Here is a 19,299-nt window from a genome sequence, read left to right on the forward strand (position 1 = left end):
TTTTTTTTTTACCGAAAAAGCTATTTCAAAACGTTGGGTAAGTTAGCTTTTTGAGTCCAAAAAGCTATTCGTTAATTTACCAAACACCTAAATTAGTTTTTTGATTGGTCAAACAGCTAAAAGGTCTTCTAAAAGTTATTTGCCAAACACCCCCTAAGAAATTTAAAAAAAATAGGCTGCTTTGGTTTTAACTTTTAATAATAATATTAATGTAATAACAATAATAAGAAAAATTATTGTGATAATATAATTATTTATAAAAATAAATTATTAAAAGTTTGTTTCTTTTGTAAAGCTTACTCATATTTTACTATTTAAATTTTATATTTTTTTTTTAAAAAAATATCTCTTTAAATATTATTTCTATATTAAAATCAAATTAATTTTTTTAAAAAAAAAAAAAATGTATGTAGCTAAGATAGTGAAAAGGACGAGGTACCGAACTCCACCTGATTCCTGGACCCTACCGCACTCGATCATTCCCCTCTCTCTCTTTCTCTCTATTGTTTGTTTTCTTCGCCCCCAATTCACACACTCTTCCCCTCTTCCCCACCTTCTTCATTGATCACCGCGCGATCTCTGGACATGGCTACCGTAAATGGTGCCGCCGACTTCAACACCTGCGCTGTACTCGGCGCCAGGGGATTTGTAGGCCGCGTCTTGGTCGAGAGGCTTTTGACTCGAGGCAATTGGATCGTCCGCCTCGCCGATTCCCATAACTCTCCCGACCTCAAACCATCTGAGACTCTTCTCGCCGATGCCTTGGCCTCCGGCCGTGCCTCCTATTTTCAGGTTGATGTGCGCCGTGAATCCGAAATTGCTGAAGGTATTAACGAGTTTCTTTTGATGTGAACTTGAAATGTTCGTAATGTGGGTGGGAGCAGATACGATTGAACTTCTCTTCTCAGCTAACGATAGTTTCAGATTTTTATTTTTGTTTTTTTGAAAGAAAATAAAACGAACAAACTTAATCTACTGAGATATGTTAGCTTAATGTTTATATGACTGCTTAGTTGGATGTTGAGCTGAATATTATCAACTTATTTGAGTGAATACGAACACAGAATTTCGTGCTTGCGGATTGTTGAAGATTTCTTGTTGAGCGCATGTTACTTGTTCTCGACTGCATTTGGCTTTTCTTCATCATTTCACTTTGAGTTTACTGCTTTCTCTTGCAGCACAATGTACTCAATGATGTGATGTTCTTTAGAGGAAAAATAACATGATGTTTAGGTGTTAACAATGTCGCATGCTTTTAAAAAAATCCCAACATGAATATTCTTGATGATGAGTGTGCCTAATGAGAAGGTGTTTTGATGTATGTCAAGTCTCAATGTGTTTAACATAAATATACAAGACAGGGAGCGGAAAACCCAAAGCCGTAATTAAAGGAGAATTATTAACTGGGAAGTTGAAATTGGTAGGAGTTCCTTTTTGTCCATCTTCTGCACCCCATTTTGGAAAAATATAATAACTATGGATGTGGTCATTTTGATTTTTCTTCATGATCGAGAAGCTTTTCAATCTCTTTTTCTTTTTAGTCCCAGGCATCCCACTTACGATTCAATATCAAACAGCTGCTCATTATGACCCAATATATCATGTTAATCGACTCTTTTGTTGTTCCCTTTTTTTTATTTCTTGTGCTTTCATCTTCCTTTTGAAATTGCTCTTTATTGGAAAAGAAAATTTTAAGATGCTAGAGATTATTAGCTCTATGAACTACTAAGTAAAAATAATAAATGTGATAAGTTGTAAACCTGTAAGGTACCTATAATAAAAGATGTACATATGTAGATAAATATGGTAAAAAGAATTTTGATAAGAACTGACTCCAAAAAAGAAGTTTGAGGTGTCTGATTTATAGGACAGAGAAAGTATAAACCAATGAGAATGCATGGAAAGAAGAAAGAGGAGAAAATGAAAACTCTATGATATTAGATTTTGTCAGACGTCTTAATTTTCTAAATTTTTCCATGGTCTGATTTAATATAATAATTAGATGTCCCATGGAAGAGGTAGAGAATGACAGTGTTATGTCATAGAGCATGATACCATCTCTGGGGTTCAGGAATTAGATGCCAAATGAAGCTCTTTCAGCAATAATGTTGGTTGTCAGGTCTTCCTATAGCAAGTGCTTTATTGTTTTCTCCATAAGGAATTTTCTACATACATTCCTGCTATACTTTTTTCTTCTTTCCTTTTTTATTCTCGAATCTATTCTATTCTATTTCATTCCTTTCTATTATGCTTTTCCACCCCCCACCCCCCCTCTTGTACATGTTCCCCTGGCCATGCTTGGTTTTCACTTTTCTTTCTACTGTCTTTTCCATTTTATTATTTTATTTTCTGTGTTTTTATATGCCCTTCTATCTCTGTTTCATTATTTTTGAATTTTTAAGATCAAAGCTTCGTTATGTTATTCTCTTCATGCTTCACCTCTTTTGGCCTTTTCTTTAGATTGAGCTTTTCTTTCTAATATGTTAGAAATTTTTATTTCAGTTATGTAGAACTACTAATATGTATCAACTCTCTATTTTAATTAGAGCTGTAAACAAGTCGAACAGAGTTGAGCATGTCATGTTTGAGCTCGGCTCGTTAAGGACTCGAGTTCGACTCGTGTTCGTTCGTTAAGAGATACGAGTTGAAATTTTTGTTTGAGCTTGGCTCGTTTAGCAATATTTTTGTTCGTGTTCAACTTGGCTCGGCTCGTTAAGAGAAATTTTATGTTATTTATTTATTTTTTTAAAAAAAATAAATTTAGCTAATAATAATTATAATATTTATTAATAAATTTAAATAAAAAATAGAATGCAATATAATATTTATAAAGATATATATACTTATTAAATATAAAATTATTAATTTAATTTTTCTAATAAATACTATTGGACGTTCGCGAACAAACTCGAGCTCGTTCGTGAACATAATGAGCCAAAATTTATGTTCGTGTTTGGCTTGTTTAGCTAAACGAACGAGCTCTTAGTGAGCTCAAACGAGCCGAACCAAGCTGAGCTCGCGAACTGTTCGTTTGTTTTATAGCTCTAATCTTAATGGATGAAATCTGGTTTAATTTGCTACTAAAAAATAACCTCCTAAAATATTACTTGAATAAGTTCCCAATGATTTTACATGTTGCTGAATTTGCAATTGCTGGCACTTTTTTTTGAAGGTTAAATTTGAGACATCAAATTATACAATGTGAGAGAGCTACAACCTGGTTTGTATGATGGATGAAAATTAATGAAATCAATAGAAAATAATAATAATAATAATAATAATAATAATAATAATAATAATAATAATATTATAACACTTAATATGACACATCAATTTCCTAGCTGCAGCTATTGTAGCCCTAAAATACTCATAGTTTCTGAATGAGTCTAAATACCCTGATAAATGCTACTTATGCTTTGCACAAAAGCCAAGGATACCTAACTCGGAAAGGCTTCTGCCAAACATTTTGAAATCACTAATCATGTATGTTTTCTTCGTACCAAACTTGTTTCTGCATCAATTTTTGCACCATTAACTTAGCCTTGCCCCAAAGGTGCAGTGAGAAAATTGTGCAACTAATTAGTCTTGTACACAACCTCCACTATCACCCATTCCACCTGACCTCTTTTTTATTAATATGGCATGCCAATTGTTTGTGAGACACTCATGAAGCATACAATATGGTTGGAAACAGCCTTGACTCACCACTTCTTATACTCCTGCTGCAAAGGGTGACTGCACTGAGTTGTCCAGTCGAGTGAGGTTAGAGCTCTTGCCTATATTGCGTTGCTTAAAAGCTCAACTCATTACAGTTTGAGTTTAAAAAGAAATACTTGAATAATTTTCAAGTCTAATAGACTCAGCTCATAAGGTTCAACAAGATGAAATTTGTATTTTTTTAATCATATATATATATATATAATTTAACATATACAAGGAAGAATTGAGCTCAAGTTTGAACCTAAATATATCTAGCAAGTGGAGCTCGAGCTCAGCTTAATGATGCTTGAGTCGAGTTTGAAAATCAAGTACTCAGAAAATTTATAGACTTATTTATTTACTTTTTTCATTTATATCCTAATGTCACTCTAGTAGCATAATACTTCTCTAGCTAAACCAGTACGAGGGTTATTATATCCTGCTCTTGTTTCTGTACCTATATCGTCTTCTTCAGTCCAACTCTTCCTGTATACCCCTTGTTCAGCTTGATTATTCAGTGAGAACCCTCGACCACTATCCGAAAGTGCGCACTAGGTAAACCTCTGACCGAACCTAATACCCTGCAAACTAGGCCGACAATGCAAGTCACACTAGGCAAATCATGTGTGGCAGGTCAACCTGGAGGCGTCGGGGTTTGAACCCATGACCTCACGGTCACAAGTTCACTCCCCACACCACCAGGCCACCCCTTACGGTCCATTTATTGGATTCTGGCCTTTTATTAGCTATATGGATATTTGTTTTTGGCCTTTTATTGTATTTCATTTCTATGACGTGACATTTTCTTTGAACGCAGGGCATCATTATATTAAACATGCTCCTATATTGACATGTATTTCTGTTTTTCTTTTTTTTTTTTTTTTCGCAGCAATACAAGGTGTTTCTGCTGTATTTTATACTGATTATGTAGATTCACTCCCCTCAGATTTCTATTCATGCTACAAGATCATTGTCCAGGGTAATTTTGCCCCCAGCCAGTTCCATAAGATGAAGAAATGTGCTGCTTTATATCTTGTGCTCATGTCCTGATTCCATTGATTCCTCAGGTGCAAGAAATGTAGTGGATGTTTGTCGTGAATGTAAAGTTAATCGGTTAATTTACAACAGTTCTGCCGATGTAGTTTTTGATGATATCCATGATATATATGATGGAGATGAATCCATGCCATATTCTGGTCGAGTATGTCTAACTAAAAACCTGAACTTACTTTCTTTATTTACCAATGATCATATCTTGATTTCGCTTGTGCTTGCTACAGTTTTGGGACATGGTTACTGACCTTAGGACTCAGGCTGAGGCTCTGATCATATCTGCCAATGATGCTGGTGGCCTTTTGACATGTGCACTTCGACCTTGCAATGTATTTGGATCTGGAGATAAACAATTATTACCCTTGCTGGTGACTATGGCAAAATCCAAATGGGCCAAGGTTTATTAGCTACTTTATGGTCTTTTAATTACATAGGATGGGATCTTCTATTTTACAGAATGCTATTGTATTGTTCATTAGTAATATTGCCCTATTGTTTTTTGGCGGTTAGATCTTGACCTGATGATTGTGACTTAGGCTCTTTTTACTGAATTATTTCACTTGTGATTATTTATTGTACATTGACTTAGAAATTTAATATGTATATTTTGAAATTAGTAATAGACCTTCTCATTTCAGTATATTATAGGAAGTGGAAACAGTATGTCAGACTTCACGTATGTAGATAACGTTGCTCATGCTCTTATCTGCGCTGAAGAATCACTAAGCTCCGTGTCTGTGTCTGGAAAGGTATTCCCAAACCTTGGCTGCTCCATCTGGAGTTGATGAATTTCAGTTTTTTTTTAAGTATTTTATCTTCAACTGGATTTTGTAGGCTTATTTTATTACAAATCTGGAGCCAATGCTGTTTCGGGAATTTGCATTTCTTTTATTGGAGAGCTTAGGTTACCACAGGTATCAAAGTTTTTATGCTGTTTCATGTGCTAGAATGTATCAGTAACAACTTAAGATTCCGTGTTCAGATGATCACAGTTACGTTATCATAATGGTTCTTCAAAACTCATGAACTGGATAAATAACTAAGATGCACAAGGCCAATGCTTGTAACTGATGGATCATATGCAGGATGTTTGGTAAATATTTTCAGTATCATCATTTATGAAAATGTTGACTTATTTTTATCATACATTTCTCAAACAAGTCCCTGTTAGGCTCATACATGAACATATTCACACACAAACAAGCATATATGTATGTCTGAACCCTTAAAAGATATTCTGACATGAACCGAAGGCAGTTGTGCCCATTAGGATACTATTGGATCAGCAAAGTGGACTAATTAACCCCAAAGATGATAAAGGGGCCAAATCCCAAGGTACAAGAGGCCATCATTGGTTGAGAAGGCAATCAATTCAATTGTCTGAAGAAAGGGCAATTCTAATTGCTGACATCAGCTGCAGAAGGTGGTGACTTAGGCAAGACATTAGATGCTGGGGAGTCAAGTGTGGCAAAAGTCTAGAATATGTGCCTTGTGCTCGAAACAGAGGAAGAGTTCTGAGGTTGATTGGAAACTAGGGTTATGGGAAAGGATAGAATCATGGCTAGAAGGATGGTTGCAACTGAGAAAGCCCAGATTGTGGTTGAAAATCATTATGGTTATCCCTCAAAGAGTCAACAAAACCGGACAATCATGATTAACAAAAAAATAACATGCAAGATTCTAGTTAGGCATTAGTTGTAGCTGTATCATTAAGACTATTATTCCTATATTTTATCAATAAAAAAGTCTTAGAGTCAATAGGCTTGGTTTTTAGGATTTTAGGTCTTTGTTTGGAATAAATGGTACATTTGTCAATGATGAATGATGTGAAATAGCTGGAGTAAAATGCTCTTCACATGTTATTCTGAGTTTTGCCATTGGACTGGAAGTACATTTAGAAGTGATTCCCCAATTCTTAATTCATGAGCTGTATGTTTCCCCAACAATGGTATAGTCATTACACTCGTTACATTTGTAAAGTTGCAATGAATTTAACTACAGTACCGAAACCTGTAACAGCTGTAATAATGTGTGGTTAACTAGAATGGCTTGGGTGACATTTTTCATTTTTTTTTTGGGATGGGGGATGGGGGAGGGAATGAGTTGATTGCCTAGGACTGTGTATCAGAGGATCAAAGATTGGTAGCCCAGTTGGTATCAACTGGAAGAAGTACAGTGCCTGTTACGAATGGCTGACATACACTGATGGAACGTAGGGTAGAAGTAACAATGAACTTTGTTGGGAATTCAATGAATTAATCCCAGAGAGGATAATCAATTCTCCCTGCTACCAAGCTAAATGCTTGAATTAATCATGCAGAGGAAAACCAATTCTCCCTACTACCAAGGCAAAGTCGTCATCAGCCCAAGACCTAATGGTCCCTCTAACCTAGATGAACTCTTTATTCATAATTGACCTAGATGGAACCTAATATATATGAGCCCATTTAAATGGACTCAAGACATTAAAGAAAAGACTAAAAACTAAACTAAGATAAAATGAAAGCCTAGTCTTAGTCATCAACCTTGTGCCACAATCAAACCCTAGTGAAATCAATCATTTTTTCTTTGTCTAATGTAATTCTCTGATCCCATATCATATACATCATAGATTGTTGATTATATATTTCAACATTTTGTAGATAAAGTCAGATTGGGATAGGAGATAGAGATAGATTAGGATAGGATAAGATTATTACTTTAATATGTTTGTTTAACCTTACCTTGTGAAATAGATAGAACTATATACACATATTTATATGGTATCAGAGCAGGTTCCTTGGAAATTTCTTGAGTCCAAGATGAGATGATAATTGATGGTGGCATGTGAAGAATATAAGTGAAGAACCTCTTGTTTATTTATGAGTTTGTTGAAGGGGTGTAATGGCATTCGTGGTTGTTAAGATTAGATTATTTCTATCATATATGTTCTTGCCTTATGTGTCACACAAAGGGGGAGTAATTATTGGGATTATGTAGCAACAATGAAGGTATTGTGCTGTTGTACATAAGATTTTTTGTTGTGTTTCACATAACACAAAATAGAAAATTGTTAGTGCTTGCCGCTTGGATTATCTCTCGAATTTTTTCCCAGTTATTCTATTATGCAATCTCACAATCCTCTTCCACAAACATCTTATCTAACACATTTTGTATACAAAACATTCCATCCAACAACTATTTCATCTTAAAAATATCAAAACCTAGACAACTTCATGGATATATTGTTGGGAAATTGCTCATTCCTTTCCCTAATCAAATCTATTAAAATTACAAGATTATCAGGATGAAATTTGATTAGGTTTGCAATTCTATAAAAAAAGATGAAGATGCACAATTGTTTCACTTCTCATGACTTCAATACATTGAAGAGAAGCCTCATGAAGAGCATTCGTAAAGAATGCATACAATGTGCTCTTTGAAGATCCAAGAAGGCTTGCTGTATGATTTCTAAGTTTGAAGACATTTTTCATTAGATAAGTATAAATGGATCTATGAATTGTTACACCTATGAATTTACATGCAAATGATAGTGATGGGCTAATTAGTTGAAGACCGACCACCTATGAACTGTTACACACAAATGATAGTAGTACTACGTTTGGAAAATGACACAATTGGAGAGTGTGGCAGGGCAAATGATGGGGAGGGAGTATCTTGTTCAGTGAATAAGTGGGAGTGTGAGGGCATGCTGAGCATTGGGTGGTTTTTGGATATTAGTCTTTGTGACAAAGTGGCTAGTAGGCCAGCTGCGGCATTGTGTGTTCATGGGAGCTCGGTAAGATTAGATCAAAAAGGGAATTGGTTTGATTACGCAAAACCTAGTCACCCCACCCCCCCTAAAAAAAAAAGAGAACTATTTAATTTCTCACTCAACCCACCTATCCTAATCATAAGCAATTCTTTCATTCTTTGTACTTGGAATTTGTTGGTTTTGCATCATGTGTTACCTTGTTTGTTTTAAAACTAAAGTGGTTTAATGAAAGAAAAACCAAGATTTGAAGCAAGGTCTAATATGGGTTCGTCATTGTAAAATACAATCAAGTCCACGGATCAACTTAAGAGGATTTACCAAGGCATTAATGGGACTATGGATCAACCATATTTGGAACCAACTCAAAAGGGAGTGCTGACTATATAGATAAGCATTGGTGTAGATAGAGCTAGATTAAGATGAGAATTAAATTTTAAGATTATGATAGGATTGTTTTCCTATATATATATATGTGTGTGTGTGTGTGTGTGTATGTGTGTATACCTCACCTTGAGGAATACCAAGAACTTAAATTTACATAGATGGTCCTGTTGTTGTCAAGGCTTTGGTTTGGGGTGGGGGGATTCTAGTTTATTGAATGGGGTTAGTGGGGGCTATCTAAGATTCAGTACTTCACCTATTGTGGTGCACTCATTAGGTTTTTCCCTTGCTTTCTTGTATGTTCAAATGTTAAGTGTGGTTTGATGGCTGTTTTGAATATTGCATCATGGATGTTTTTTATGGTAACTTAGAGATTAAATCAACTTCTCTTGTCAAAACTCAAAGTGCTATTTGAGACAAGACTTTTTCTAGCTTAATAACTGCCTTTTCTGATTCATTTTGATGGTCTAGTTGTGCTTGCATCGGCAGGCAAACTTCAATCACTAATTGGAAAGTCAGTGGCAACATTCATTATAAATTTTATAGGTTCTGCTCTCTTTGAGATCTTTTTCAATTTCTTTACTATGAAATCCTCGTATTTTTCTATAAAATTACACGATTTTCTCAAACACAACATCACATTCAAACTACCATCTAACCCAAAACACAAAATCATACACACCCATGTTTTATGGTGTGTTTGGATGTATTGGAAGTTAGTTGAAGAATAATAAATGTTTGAATTGGAGTATGTGTAAAATGTGATGTTTTGAATGAAAACTTTATTTTTGATGTAATATAAAAAAATGAAACATAGAGGTTTGATTTAATGGTCTTTAGGGGGATGTGATGAATAGTGGGAGCCCGGCCCCAAACCCATGTCCAAACACACCCTTAGGTTCATTGGATATTGGTCCAATGTGTTATCAGCTGGGTGATGTTGATGTGTCTAACAATTGATCCGGTGTGCTATCTGGCGACCTTACATGTCAACTGAATTTGATACAACAAGCTCACATTGTCCCACAACACACCATTGTTCAGATGTTTAATAAAATTTTGACTTGGTCGTGACTGAATATTTCTGTTTTAAGTTACATACATATTGTTGACTTGTCTTTTCGAAACCATTTTAGCACTATTTAATTTATTATCTTTCCTAAAATTACACCGCATTCACATTCTATTTTCCATTCAAAACATTATGTCCAACTTTTACTTTTCATTTAAAACATTTTATTCATCAGTTATTTTCACTTCAAAACATCAAAACACCATTTTGTTCAAAACATCAATGCACTCAAAATAAGTAAATACATAGATTATTTTGATCAATTCTTTTAAATTAAAAAATCCCAAAAACATCCAAATCATCAACATATGTACCACGCACAGTTATTTGTGGTGTGCAACTTAACAAAATTCTAATGTCTGAAAAATACATATAGTTATTTAGAGCTGTGTTTAAGCCACCCTAAATCCATGTTAGCGATAATTCATTTACATTCACACTAAACAAACATACCTAAAATCCGTTAAATTGTTTTGATTAAAAGAATGTAAGGGTGTGTTACCTTTTTTTCAGAAGGGTGTGTTCTTATTTGGTTGGGTTTTGAAAATTTTTAAAGTGAAAATAAGTGTTAGATGTGATGTGTTAAGAAATATTGTATATTAAATCAGTGGTGTTTTGGGTTTTGTTTAAGAATGTTTTTTTAATATAAAAACTATGTTAAAATAGGTGCAAAAATGGGTTCAACAACACAAGTAAGCAATTTGTTTGCAACTTAAGATGGCTATGTTGGTCGTGAATACAACCTTGTTAATTCATAACCATATCAAAATTTCATTAAATTCTGAACATTGGCGTGTTGTGCTCTATTCAGTTGACACTTAAGCTTGCCAGATGACTAGTCAAACCAGACACCAGACACATCAGAATGGTTGAACAGCTAGAGTAAGACCTAAAAGGATACTTTTAGGTATGAATGGGACTTAATACGTTACAAAAATTATAATGGAACCTAAAGTGTTGTGTTTGCTAATGGGAACTATAGTGAATTTTTTTCCCCTTAATTTATGAATGCAAAATTGTTCCCTGAAAATGCAATCTTATGCTAGACAAAGTGAGAGAGATAACAATCAAAAGATTCAAACCATCAGAGTATCTGCATGGATTAATGAAGTAAATGTATGATAAGCATTATTATTAGAGATTGTACTTTCAATACAGAACCAAGTGCCGCTTCTGTTCACCTTTCACAGGATTCAAGTGTAACCTTCAATACTTTGGCTGTGTGTGGTCATCTGCTTCAGTGAATTTAATCTCCAAACCGATGTCAACTTTGGGCTCTGGACTGTGGTTATTTATCCAATTATTCTTTGAACCTTATAATAATTATCCTAGGAGGCCAGTCAAATTGTTGGCGATTTTTGGTTTTTTTATGTTATCTGTTGTAATTTTGATTTCTTTTTGTATCCAATTTAATGGATTCCTCTGGCAGCCACTTGGTATGGTTTTCATATTTTCAAGTGAATTACTTGTTTCAATTCATTCCAATTGCAGGCCAGTCATAAGTCTCCCTGTGTGGGTTGTCCAATATGTCCTTTTTTTCATAAAATTGCCACATGTGAATTCAGACTCTGGAGAGCTTGATCTTCGTGCTTCTGCTTGCAAGATTGCTACATTAGGTTTACGTACGAGGACATTTAATTGCTCTGCAGCTCAGAAAAATATTCAGTACACACCAATTGTTTCTATGGAAGTAAGTTTTTTCTTCTGTGATGTTCTATATAATCTTTTCCTACTCCCTGCTTATGTGTGAAGATTAATCTCTATTTCCTTTTTTTGTCTTGTGGGTCTCTTTAGAAATATGCTCAAAATCTAAGGCTAAGTTTTATCCAGCTTCATTAATCTTCACCCTCAAACTATGTTAAGTTTTGTACATGTGAAGGTAATGTTATGATATGAAATTGAAATTCTTTATTTCAATCATAAGAACTCGTACATATTTATATAGTGACATACAAATCGTCTAAATAAGTTAAAAATCCTACAAATCTCTTAAATTGATATTGAAATTCTTTGTTTAACACATTTCACAAAATTTCTACTATTCATCCAATTTTTTTCCTCAAACAAAATACGTATTTTTTATTTTTTTTATATTACACTAAAACTTAATTTTACATTCAAAATATCACATCAACACCTATTTATATCACATCATATCACTATTCCAATTCGAAAATTTTACTATTTAAATTCAAACTCAAAATCCAAATCCCCAAACAAACACACTCTAAATATATCTTAACAATTTTCTTCAAACTCGAGAGAATCGAACCAACTTCGTTTGTCAAGAGAAACTGAAAGTGATGTAACCGGGATCATCCATTGAATAAAAGTTGGAAGCAAGACTCTCTTGTAGAGTCGAAAACAGGACTCGCTTGTTCTTAGCAGAGCTAGAGTCGAAATAAGACTCGTTCATTCACAACGGAGCTAGAGCCAGGAATGAGCTACAATGGAGCTAGAGTCAGGACTTGCTCACTCTCTACAGAACTAGAGTCAAAATAGGGTTTGCTCGCTCACAACATAGTTAGAGTTGAAAACATATGACTCGTTTGTTGTCAATGGAGTTAGAGTCGAAAACAAGACACTCAACAGAGTTAAAGTCGGAAGCAAAATTATGTTTGGTAAAGATCGAAGTGGCGGCAGCAAAGAGACTAAGACAAATACACCAAAAATCATATCAATAAATATGGTATATAATGGGTTATAGATGTATTTAGAGAGAATTTAACTCTGAATCATTTTAGAATATGAACTTGAAATTCTCTATTTCAACCATAAAAACTCATACATACTTACAGTGACATATAAATCGTCTAAATAAGTTAAGAATTCTACAAATATCTTAAATAAGACAAATACATAAATATATACTTTTTCTAAATATATCTGAACAGTTTATATACTACTTCATGTTATTTTAATAAAACATATGACTGCAACAACTTTCTTAGTTAAACAATTTTCCAATAAAGTTGTAGCAAGTAAGGTGGCTATTCATTTTGTGAATCCAGAAAAACCTAATCAAAGATGAATTGCATGTGGAGACCTATATGAATTTCAAACACCTCATATGATATTTGGGCAGCTTTCATCTCTTTCCTATCTTTTTGAGACCTATTTGGATTATATCCTTGGCTATGGGTGATGATTGGGCAGTTATTATCGTCTTATGAACTTAGCAAGCAAGATTACACAAAAAGACATATTTATGCAGGTGCTGCTTCATTTGTTTTGTAAGAGAGTCTTGCATTTAAGTCATTGATTGTTATGAAATGCCTCGTGTAAGATGAGAGGCAATGTAGAATAATAGTGAAAAATGAAATTGAATTGCTGTCTTATGTGTGTCAATATGTACTTACAAATGGCATTTTGTTTTCCAAGAATGATAGTTTCTAATTCCAATGTTTACAGTTCATTTGGTGCCATTAATAGCCCTATTCTTGAAATAGAATTCATTTATGAACTAAATCTCTAAAATTCTCTCTTCTGAAATATATTTCCAATTTAATCAAGTTTGAAAAGATAAAAGATTGAAGTTCTGTTTGTATATAATTTCAAGTTATTTTAAATTGCTTAATTTTGGAAACAGGTCTTTCCACCTATAATATGCTTTACCTATCTCTTGTGTACCATAGGTTGCTAAATGAAGATTGTTAACAAATGTCTCTGGTATTGATGCACTGATCTGGAAAACTGTCCTTCTTAAGTTTGAGTAGATATATGTCCTGGGCATTTGTTTTGAAATAAAGGATGCTGTTTGAAACAGGAAGCTCTGAAATTGACTGCTCATGCATTCTCTGATTTAGCAATAGATTCTCCTATCATGAGATACAAGGACTTCAATAAACCATCAAAAGTGGAAAGGCTTTTAGGCAATGGAAAAGGTTAGTTATTGCTATAAGCTTGATACCATGCAATATTTTTAAAATTATATTGTTTAATTGAGTTTCGAAAGATGATCCCTTGTGGAATGATGGAATCAACAATTTAAGTATTATACAAGAATGTATATACTTGGTGAGCATATTGCACAGCAGTGATGAACTGAATTTCTAACAACTGGACCACCCTGCTCCTCTTTCTCTATGTACATATATATGCATGAACACACACACACACCCACACACAGAGGTTAGTACAACATAAATTTGTACACTAATTAACATACACAATGCTCTTTTGGTAGAAATGAACAATTGATTTTTATTTATTTGTCTGCTGCGTGACAATTCAATACTTCTGCAGTTGCAGATATTTTGCTGTGGAAAGATGAGAAGGAAACTTTTCTTTGTTTCTTTTCACTTGCTCTACTTTATCAGTGGTTTTTCCTCTCTGGAAGAACTTTTATCTCATCTGTTGCTTATCTGCTCCTGCTGACCGTTTTAATGCTTTGTGGCCATTGCATTCTACCGTTTACTGGGTAAGTGAGATGCTGAAAACAATATATTCCCTCTTTAATATTGTCTGTTTTGTCTTCTTGTAGTTTATACGTCAATACCTCTAGTTTCTTTTCTTTTGAAGAAAAGTATGTTATTCTGCAATTTTTCTTGGTTGTCTTGTTTTAATAGTTTCTCATTGCTTTATGTGTTTCTATTGGAAATCTTTTCTATGCATTTCATTATTTATGTTCCTGAGCAACTTAAAGGTATATTTGATACAACGGAGAGGATATAGAAAGGAATGATGAAATGAAAGAACTTAGGAATAAAAAATGGAATGGAAAAATCAAAACCTTTTTGCAATGCAATTAATAGTACGTAGTTTTATTGAATTCTCTTCATTTCTCATGCAATACAATTGTTGAAAGAATATTACACATTTAATAATACAAATAAAGTAAATTTAATATTTTATGTATTTTATGATATAACGAGTGAAGTAATATCAATAGTACATTTGTTCCAGAAAAAATTGTTATATTATCAATATGGGCTTATTGAATGTTATGAATTGCTATTGAATTGAGAAATCATTATTCAAATATGGTTTGAAAGATTACCTTTTCATTTTCTTCCTCTTAAACCATTTGCCATTCTCCAGTGGCAACCATTTGAATTGGACTCACTTCTTACACCTTTGGGGAGTTTCGTGGTTTTGGCCTATGATAGTCTGTGACCTTTTGAACATAGGAGGTATCTAGAAAATTCCAAAATGAATTGCAAGGTCCAGACTGTCTCTGTAAGCCTTTTATGTAGGAGCTGTGGAAAGCCTGCAGTACGGTCCTTTAACGGTGAGGAATTCTCAGTCGGTTGGGTTATCATCCACTCTTGTCTTATAGTTGGAGACTGCTACAGATCAATGTTTCCTTCCATGATGTCTCTCTTGCTTTCATGGTGAATAGTCTTCTGAAAATATATCACAATCTCCCAGCTGCTTCTACTGCCAAACCTTCAGAAAAATGGTTGGTTCTGATGCAGATTGGTGGGAAATAAGCACAGATAGTTCAGCTTTTAGCAAGCCTGGGCAGGCTGATATTGGTGCCGAGATCAGACACCATAAAGGCCAGGCCCTCTCTATTCTCTCCAAGTCCCTTGTATTGCTGATTCATATGAGGCAAAATTGCAGGCAACCATCCAAGGGTTTTTTATTGCTTATTGATCAGGCAAATAATCCTCTTCCCAAAATTGTTCTTGAATGTAACTCCAAGTATGCATTAAGTTATATCCATGGTGCCTTAGCACCCTGAAAACTTAACTGAGATATAAATTGGCTGCAGTGCCTTATCACTTGATGTCCTCTAGCCTCTTTCCAATACACTCCTGGATTTACAGACTTCTTTGCTGAACACGGTGCTCGATGGAGCAAGGAGCTGTCCTTGTGGCTCTAATGCTTCATCCTATGAGCTTCTTTACTGTATTTCTAAGTTACGCACAGCCCTAAGTGGCTCCTCATTCCTACCCTGTAATCTAATGATTTTTCTAGGAATTAATATATCATTTCCCCTCCAAAATAAAAGAATACCAACATACTCTTACTTCGGAAGGGAGAATTCAGCAACTATAATTAGATCTATGAGAGGTTCTAATTTCCAGTATTAATAAGAACTTAGTTGATGATTACTGATTGCATTTTGTTCTTTTTCCTTTTATTTTTCCATGTACTCTGACTGTTATTTTATTGCCATGACATTGATCTGCTTCATGTTAACTGCAGATATGGATCTAGAATGCCTAGATTATCATCATCATGTTTTGAGATCTCAGAAGTTAATATGAGAAGCTTCTTTTTCACCATGAGATGCATATTGAATAAGCTAGATTGTCTGTCAAAGTCACTGGCAAAAGGAGAAGATTGGTCTACGTTCTTAAAGGTATGTATGTATGGCCTGAACCTTGTTCCAATTCTTTCTCTCTCACTCATGCCCACCTACACAGAGATGCCCCAGAAACACACACTCATTAAGACTTCGGGTGGTTGTGTAAGTACTTATTAACGGAGCATGCAGTGGATGGCATTCATTTCTAATTTTTTTGTGCTGCAATTAATAGAAGTTTCAAAGTATGACTTTTCGTTGGATAAACTAGGATTAGGTTTACCTTCAATCTTGAAGATTTTACTTATTTGTATGCTTCATGGATGATTTGCTATGTGGTTAAACAACATCCCGTGGTGGGATCACATTTTGTAACCATGGCGCATGGAAATACAGTGTGGATCACATTTCAAGCAATACTGTGAAGGGTAGAGTCTTTGTTCCATAATCATATTGGTTAGTTCTGTCATCTGAAGAATTGATAACCAAAACATAAATACTACACTGAAATACATAATCACCTAGCAACAAGATTAGTGACGAAGGAACTTGACTGAAGACTCAAGGGTTAACCAATCTTGACGTTAGAACACTTTAAATTTCTCTGTTAAGGGTCCATATTCCTAAAATTTATGTTGGGATGATTATTCCTCCTGCAGCATGCTTATGTCTGATTATAATACCATTTGTGCAAATCCTTTTATTTCCTAAACCTGGATATCCTTGCAATGGATAGTTATCCAAAGGCATTGGAACTCCAGGCATAAATGACATGTGTGAAGACGATCAAATTAACTTAATTGATGGATTCAGTATATCACTTATAATTAGGTTCAACTCAAAACAGTCTTGGGGATACGACGAAAGGGCTTCAGTTGCAAAGAATATGATTAGTGATATAGTATTCAATATGGAGTGCTCCTTTAGCATTTGCAACAAATAAAAACAAATATATGCTTCCTTCTTTTAAACTTTCTTGTATAACAAATAATTGGGTTGCCTACAGGAATTGTTGTTGGTTTAAGTGAGATCAAAATGCATACCCTGCAAAATGTTTTACATGATATTAAATTGATGTGGTTTTGGTGTCCATGTGTTGTCTTAGTTTCTAGTTGCAATTGACCATGCATCTTCTTGTTAAGTTTAATTGTAACTACTCATCCATAGCCATTGTTTATCTAGATGAGTACATTGATTTTTGAGAGAGTTAGGGTAGAGAGTGCACGTTTATGGAATGCCAGTTTTTTGTTTAATAAGTGATTTTCAAGAAATGGTGGATAAATATACTTCCTTGGGTTGTTAGTGGAGGTGTTACATTGTAGGTGGCTATTCTTTGTTTCTTGGAAAGTACATTGTGTCATAAAAAGATAGAAGATAAATCACAATCTGAGAATGTAGGAGTTCCTGATCGATGGAAAGACACTGAAATATAAGGTCCCTAAACACAGGGATAGGCTGAACATAGGAGGTGGGGACGATAACTATGAAGTCTGAGGATTCAGACATGCTGAAACTTGCATGCATACTGAGATATCTGTGAATCCTCTAGCTCTGACATCTAAATATGTAGAGTTGAAGCTTGTTTATGTTCAAGTTCAATTTCCACGGGGCATGGCACCTTTAATCCAACAGATGCATTGTTTGTGTCACATGTGACAGTATTGTAGTTGAATAGACCTAACTGCTTAAGGACAATATTTTCAAGGATATATGAGATGGCCAGAATTTTCAAAACATCGAGTCCGAAAGAATGGATTAGTGAAATAGACACTAAATGTTAAGACTTTCCGTTTCTGAATGTTTAGTGAAAGAGACATTTAACAATTGAAATATATGGCTATCTTTACTTCTAATGATTATATAACACTTTAGCTATATATATTGATGCATACAGAACTAACCTGTTTCCAAACTCGTGCAGGTGTCCATTTTCCTCTACTTTTGCAAGTGGATTGTTCCTCATTACTTGACCACGGCTCTTGGTTTAGGTACTAAACATCCACCGTACACTCATGCTTGATGTTAATTTTCATATATCCATAAATTTTCTTACCATGACTTGAACAATTGCAGCATTAATTCTTTCATTCACGCTGTGCTTCGTGTATGAACAATACGAGGATAAAATTGACGAGATTGCTATAATAGCATTCAGCATTGCAAAGAATGCCTCCATCTTCTTCATAAGCAAACTGCCCATCGCCTCGCGTATGGTTCCCATTCCCTCAGACAGTGATGCTACGGAAGAGTGAGAAAATTCGAATAGATGGTGATGGTGGTTGAGAACAAGCCTGGACGTCCCAACATTCTGTGTAACTACGCCCTTGTAATACTGTAAGTAACCTATGTAGAGATGCCGATGCTAGCTACTTCATGTTTTAATTAGTCTTTCTTATAAATCTACTCAGATAGTTCAGTAGTCTCCTGAAGAATGCGTTGCCAACTATTTGATGCATATCCTTCACTTAACCATTGCTTTTGTTTTTTGTTACATGCGGTTTCTTTTCTCTTGGCTTCTTCGGATTGTTCGTCTTTTTCGTCATTTTATGTTTATATATACATATATATATATATATACACATGGATGCGGAGACTCGCAGCCATTACTTTTTTAGTGCGTTATGCATAACTCCGACAAATTTAATAGTATGCAAAATAGGTTGCCAAGACAAGTTATACTAGGTAAATTTGAATTTTTTATTTTTTATGTTGATTCTTATTGCATGTAGATATGGAGAGAACAGAGTAGGGCTTCACTGAAATATGTATTATAGTACACCGTGAGAGTTGAAAACTCCCAATTGCTGCGCTCTAGGGTAAGGATTCCAAAGGATTTGCACTATTCACACCAATTTTTTTTCTAAAAAATATCAACTCAAAATATCTATTTGTTATTTTTTTATATTATTCTAAAAATTAATTTTATATTTAAAATATCACATCAATACTTGTTTATATCGCATCATATAATTATTTAAATCTAAATTCAAAATCCAAATCCCCAAATAAACGTAGAGTTATTCTTTTTTTACATGCGACATCAACTTGTCACGAAAAACTCCAATTATATTTTACACCTATATTAAA

At 34.3% G+C, this 19,299-nt stretch overlaps 1 protein-coding gene across 1 annotated transcript; it reads left to right on the top strand.

Annotated features, from left to right (window-relative positions):
• Positions 1–453: 453 nt before the first annotated feature.
• On the top strand, positions 454–18,727 carry LOC127241691 (3beta-hydroxysteroid-dehydrogenase/decarboxylase; the record flags this gene model as incomplete). The annotated part of the gene is made up of 12 exons (XM_051260867.1): positions 454–826; positions 4,589–4,678; positions 4,767–4,900; positions 4,980–5,150; positions 5,391–5,501; positions 5,587–5,666; positions 11,451–11,649; positions 13,726–13,843; positions 14,205–14,379; positions 16,113–16,269; positions 18,134–18,200; positions 18,286–18,727. Coding segments are annotated over 12 exons (1,854 nt in total), but the record flags the coding sequence as incomplete, so codon positions are not given.
• Positions 18,728–19,299: the final 572 nt, after the last annotated feature.

This window comes from Andrographis paniculata, unplaced genomic scaffold, assembly GCF_009805555.1.
Source record: "Andrographis paniculata isolate CXL003 unplaced genomic scaffold, ASM980555v1 Contig83END, whole genome shotgun sequence".
Classification (NCBI taxonomy): Eukaryota; Viridiplantae; Streptophyta; class Magnoliopsida; order Lamiales; family Acanthaceae; genus Andrographis; species Andrographis paniculata.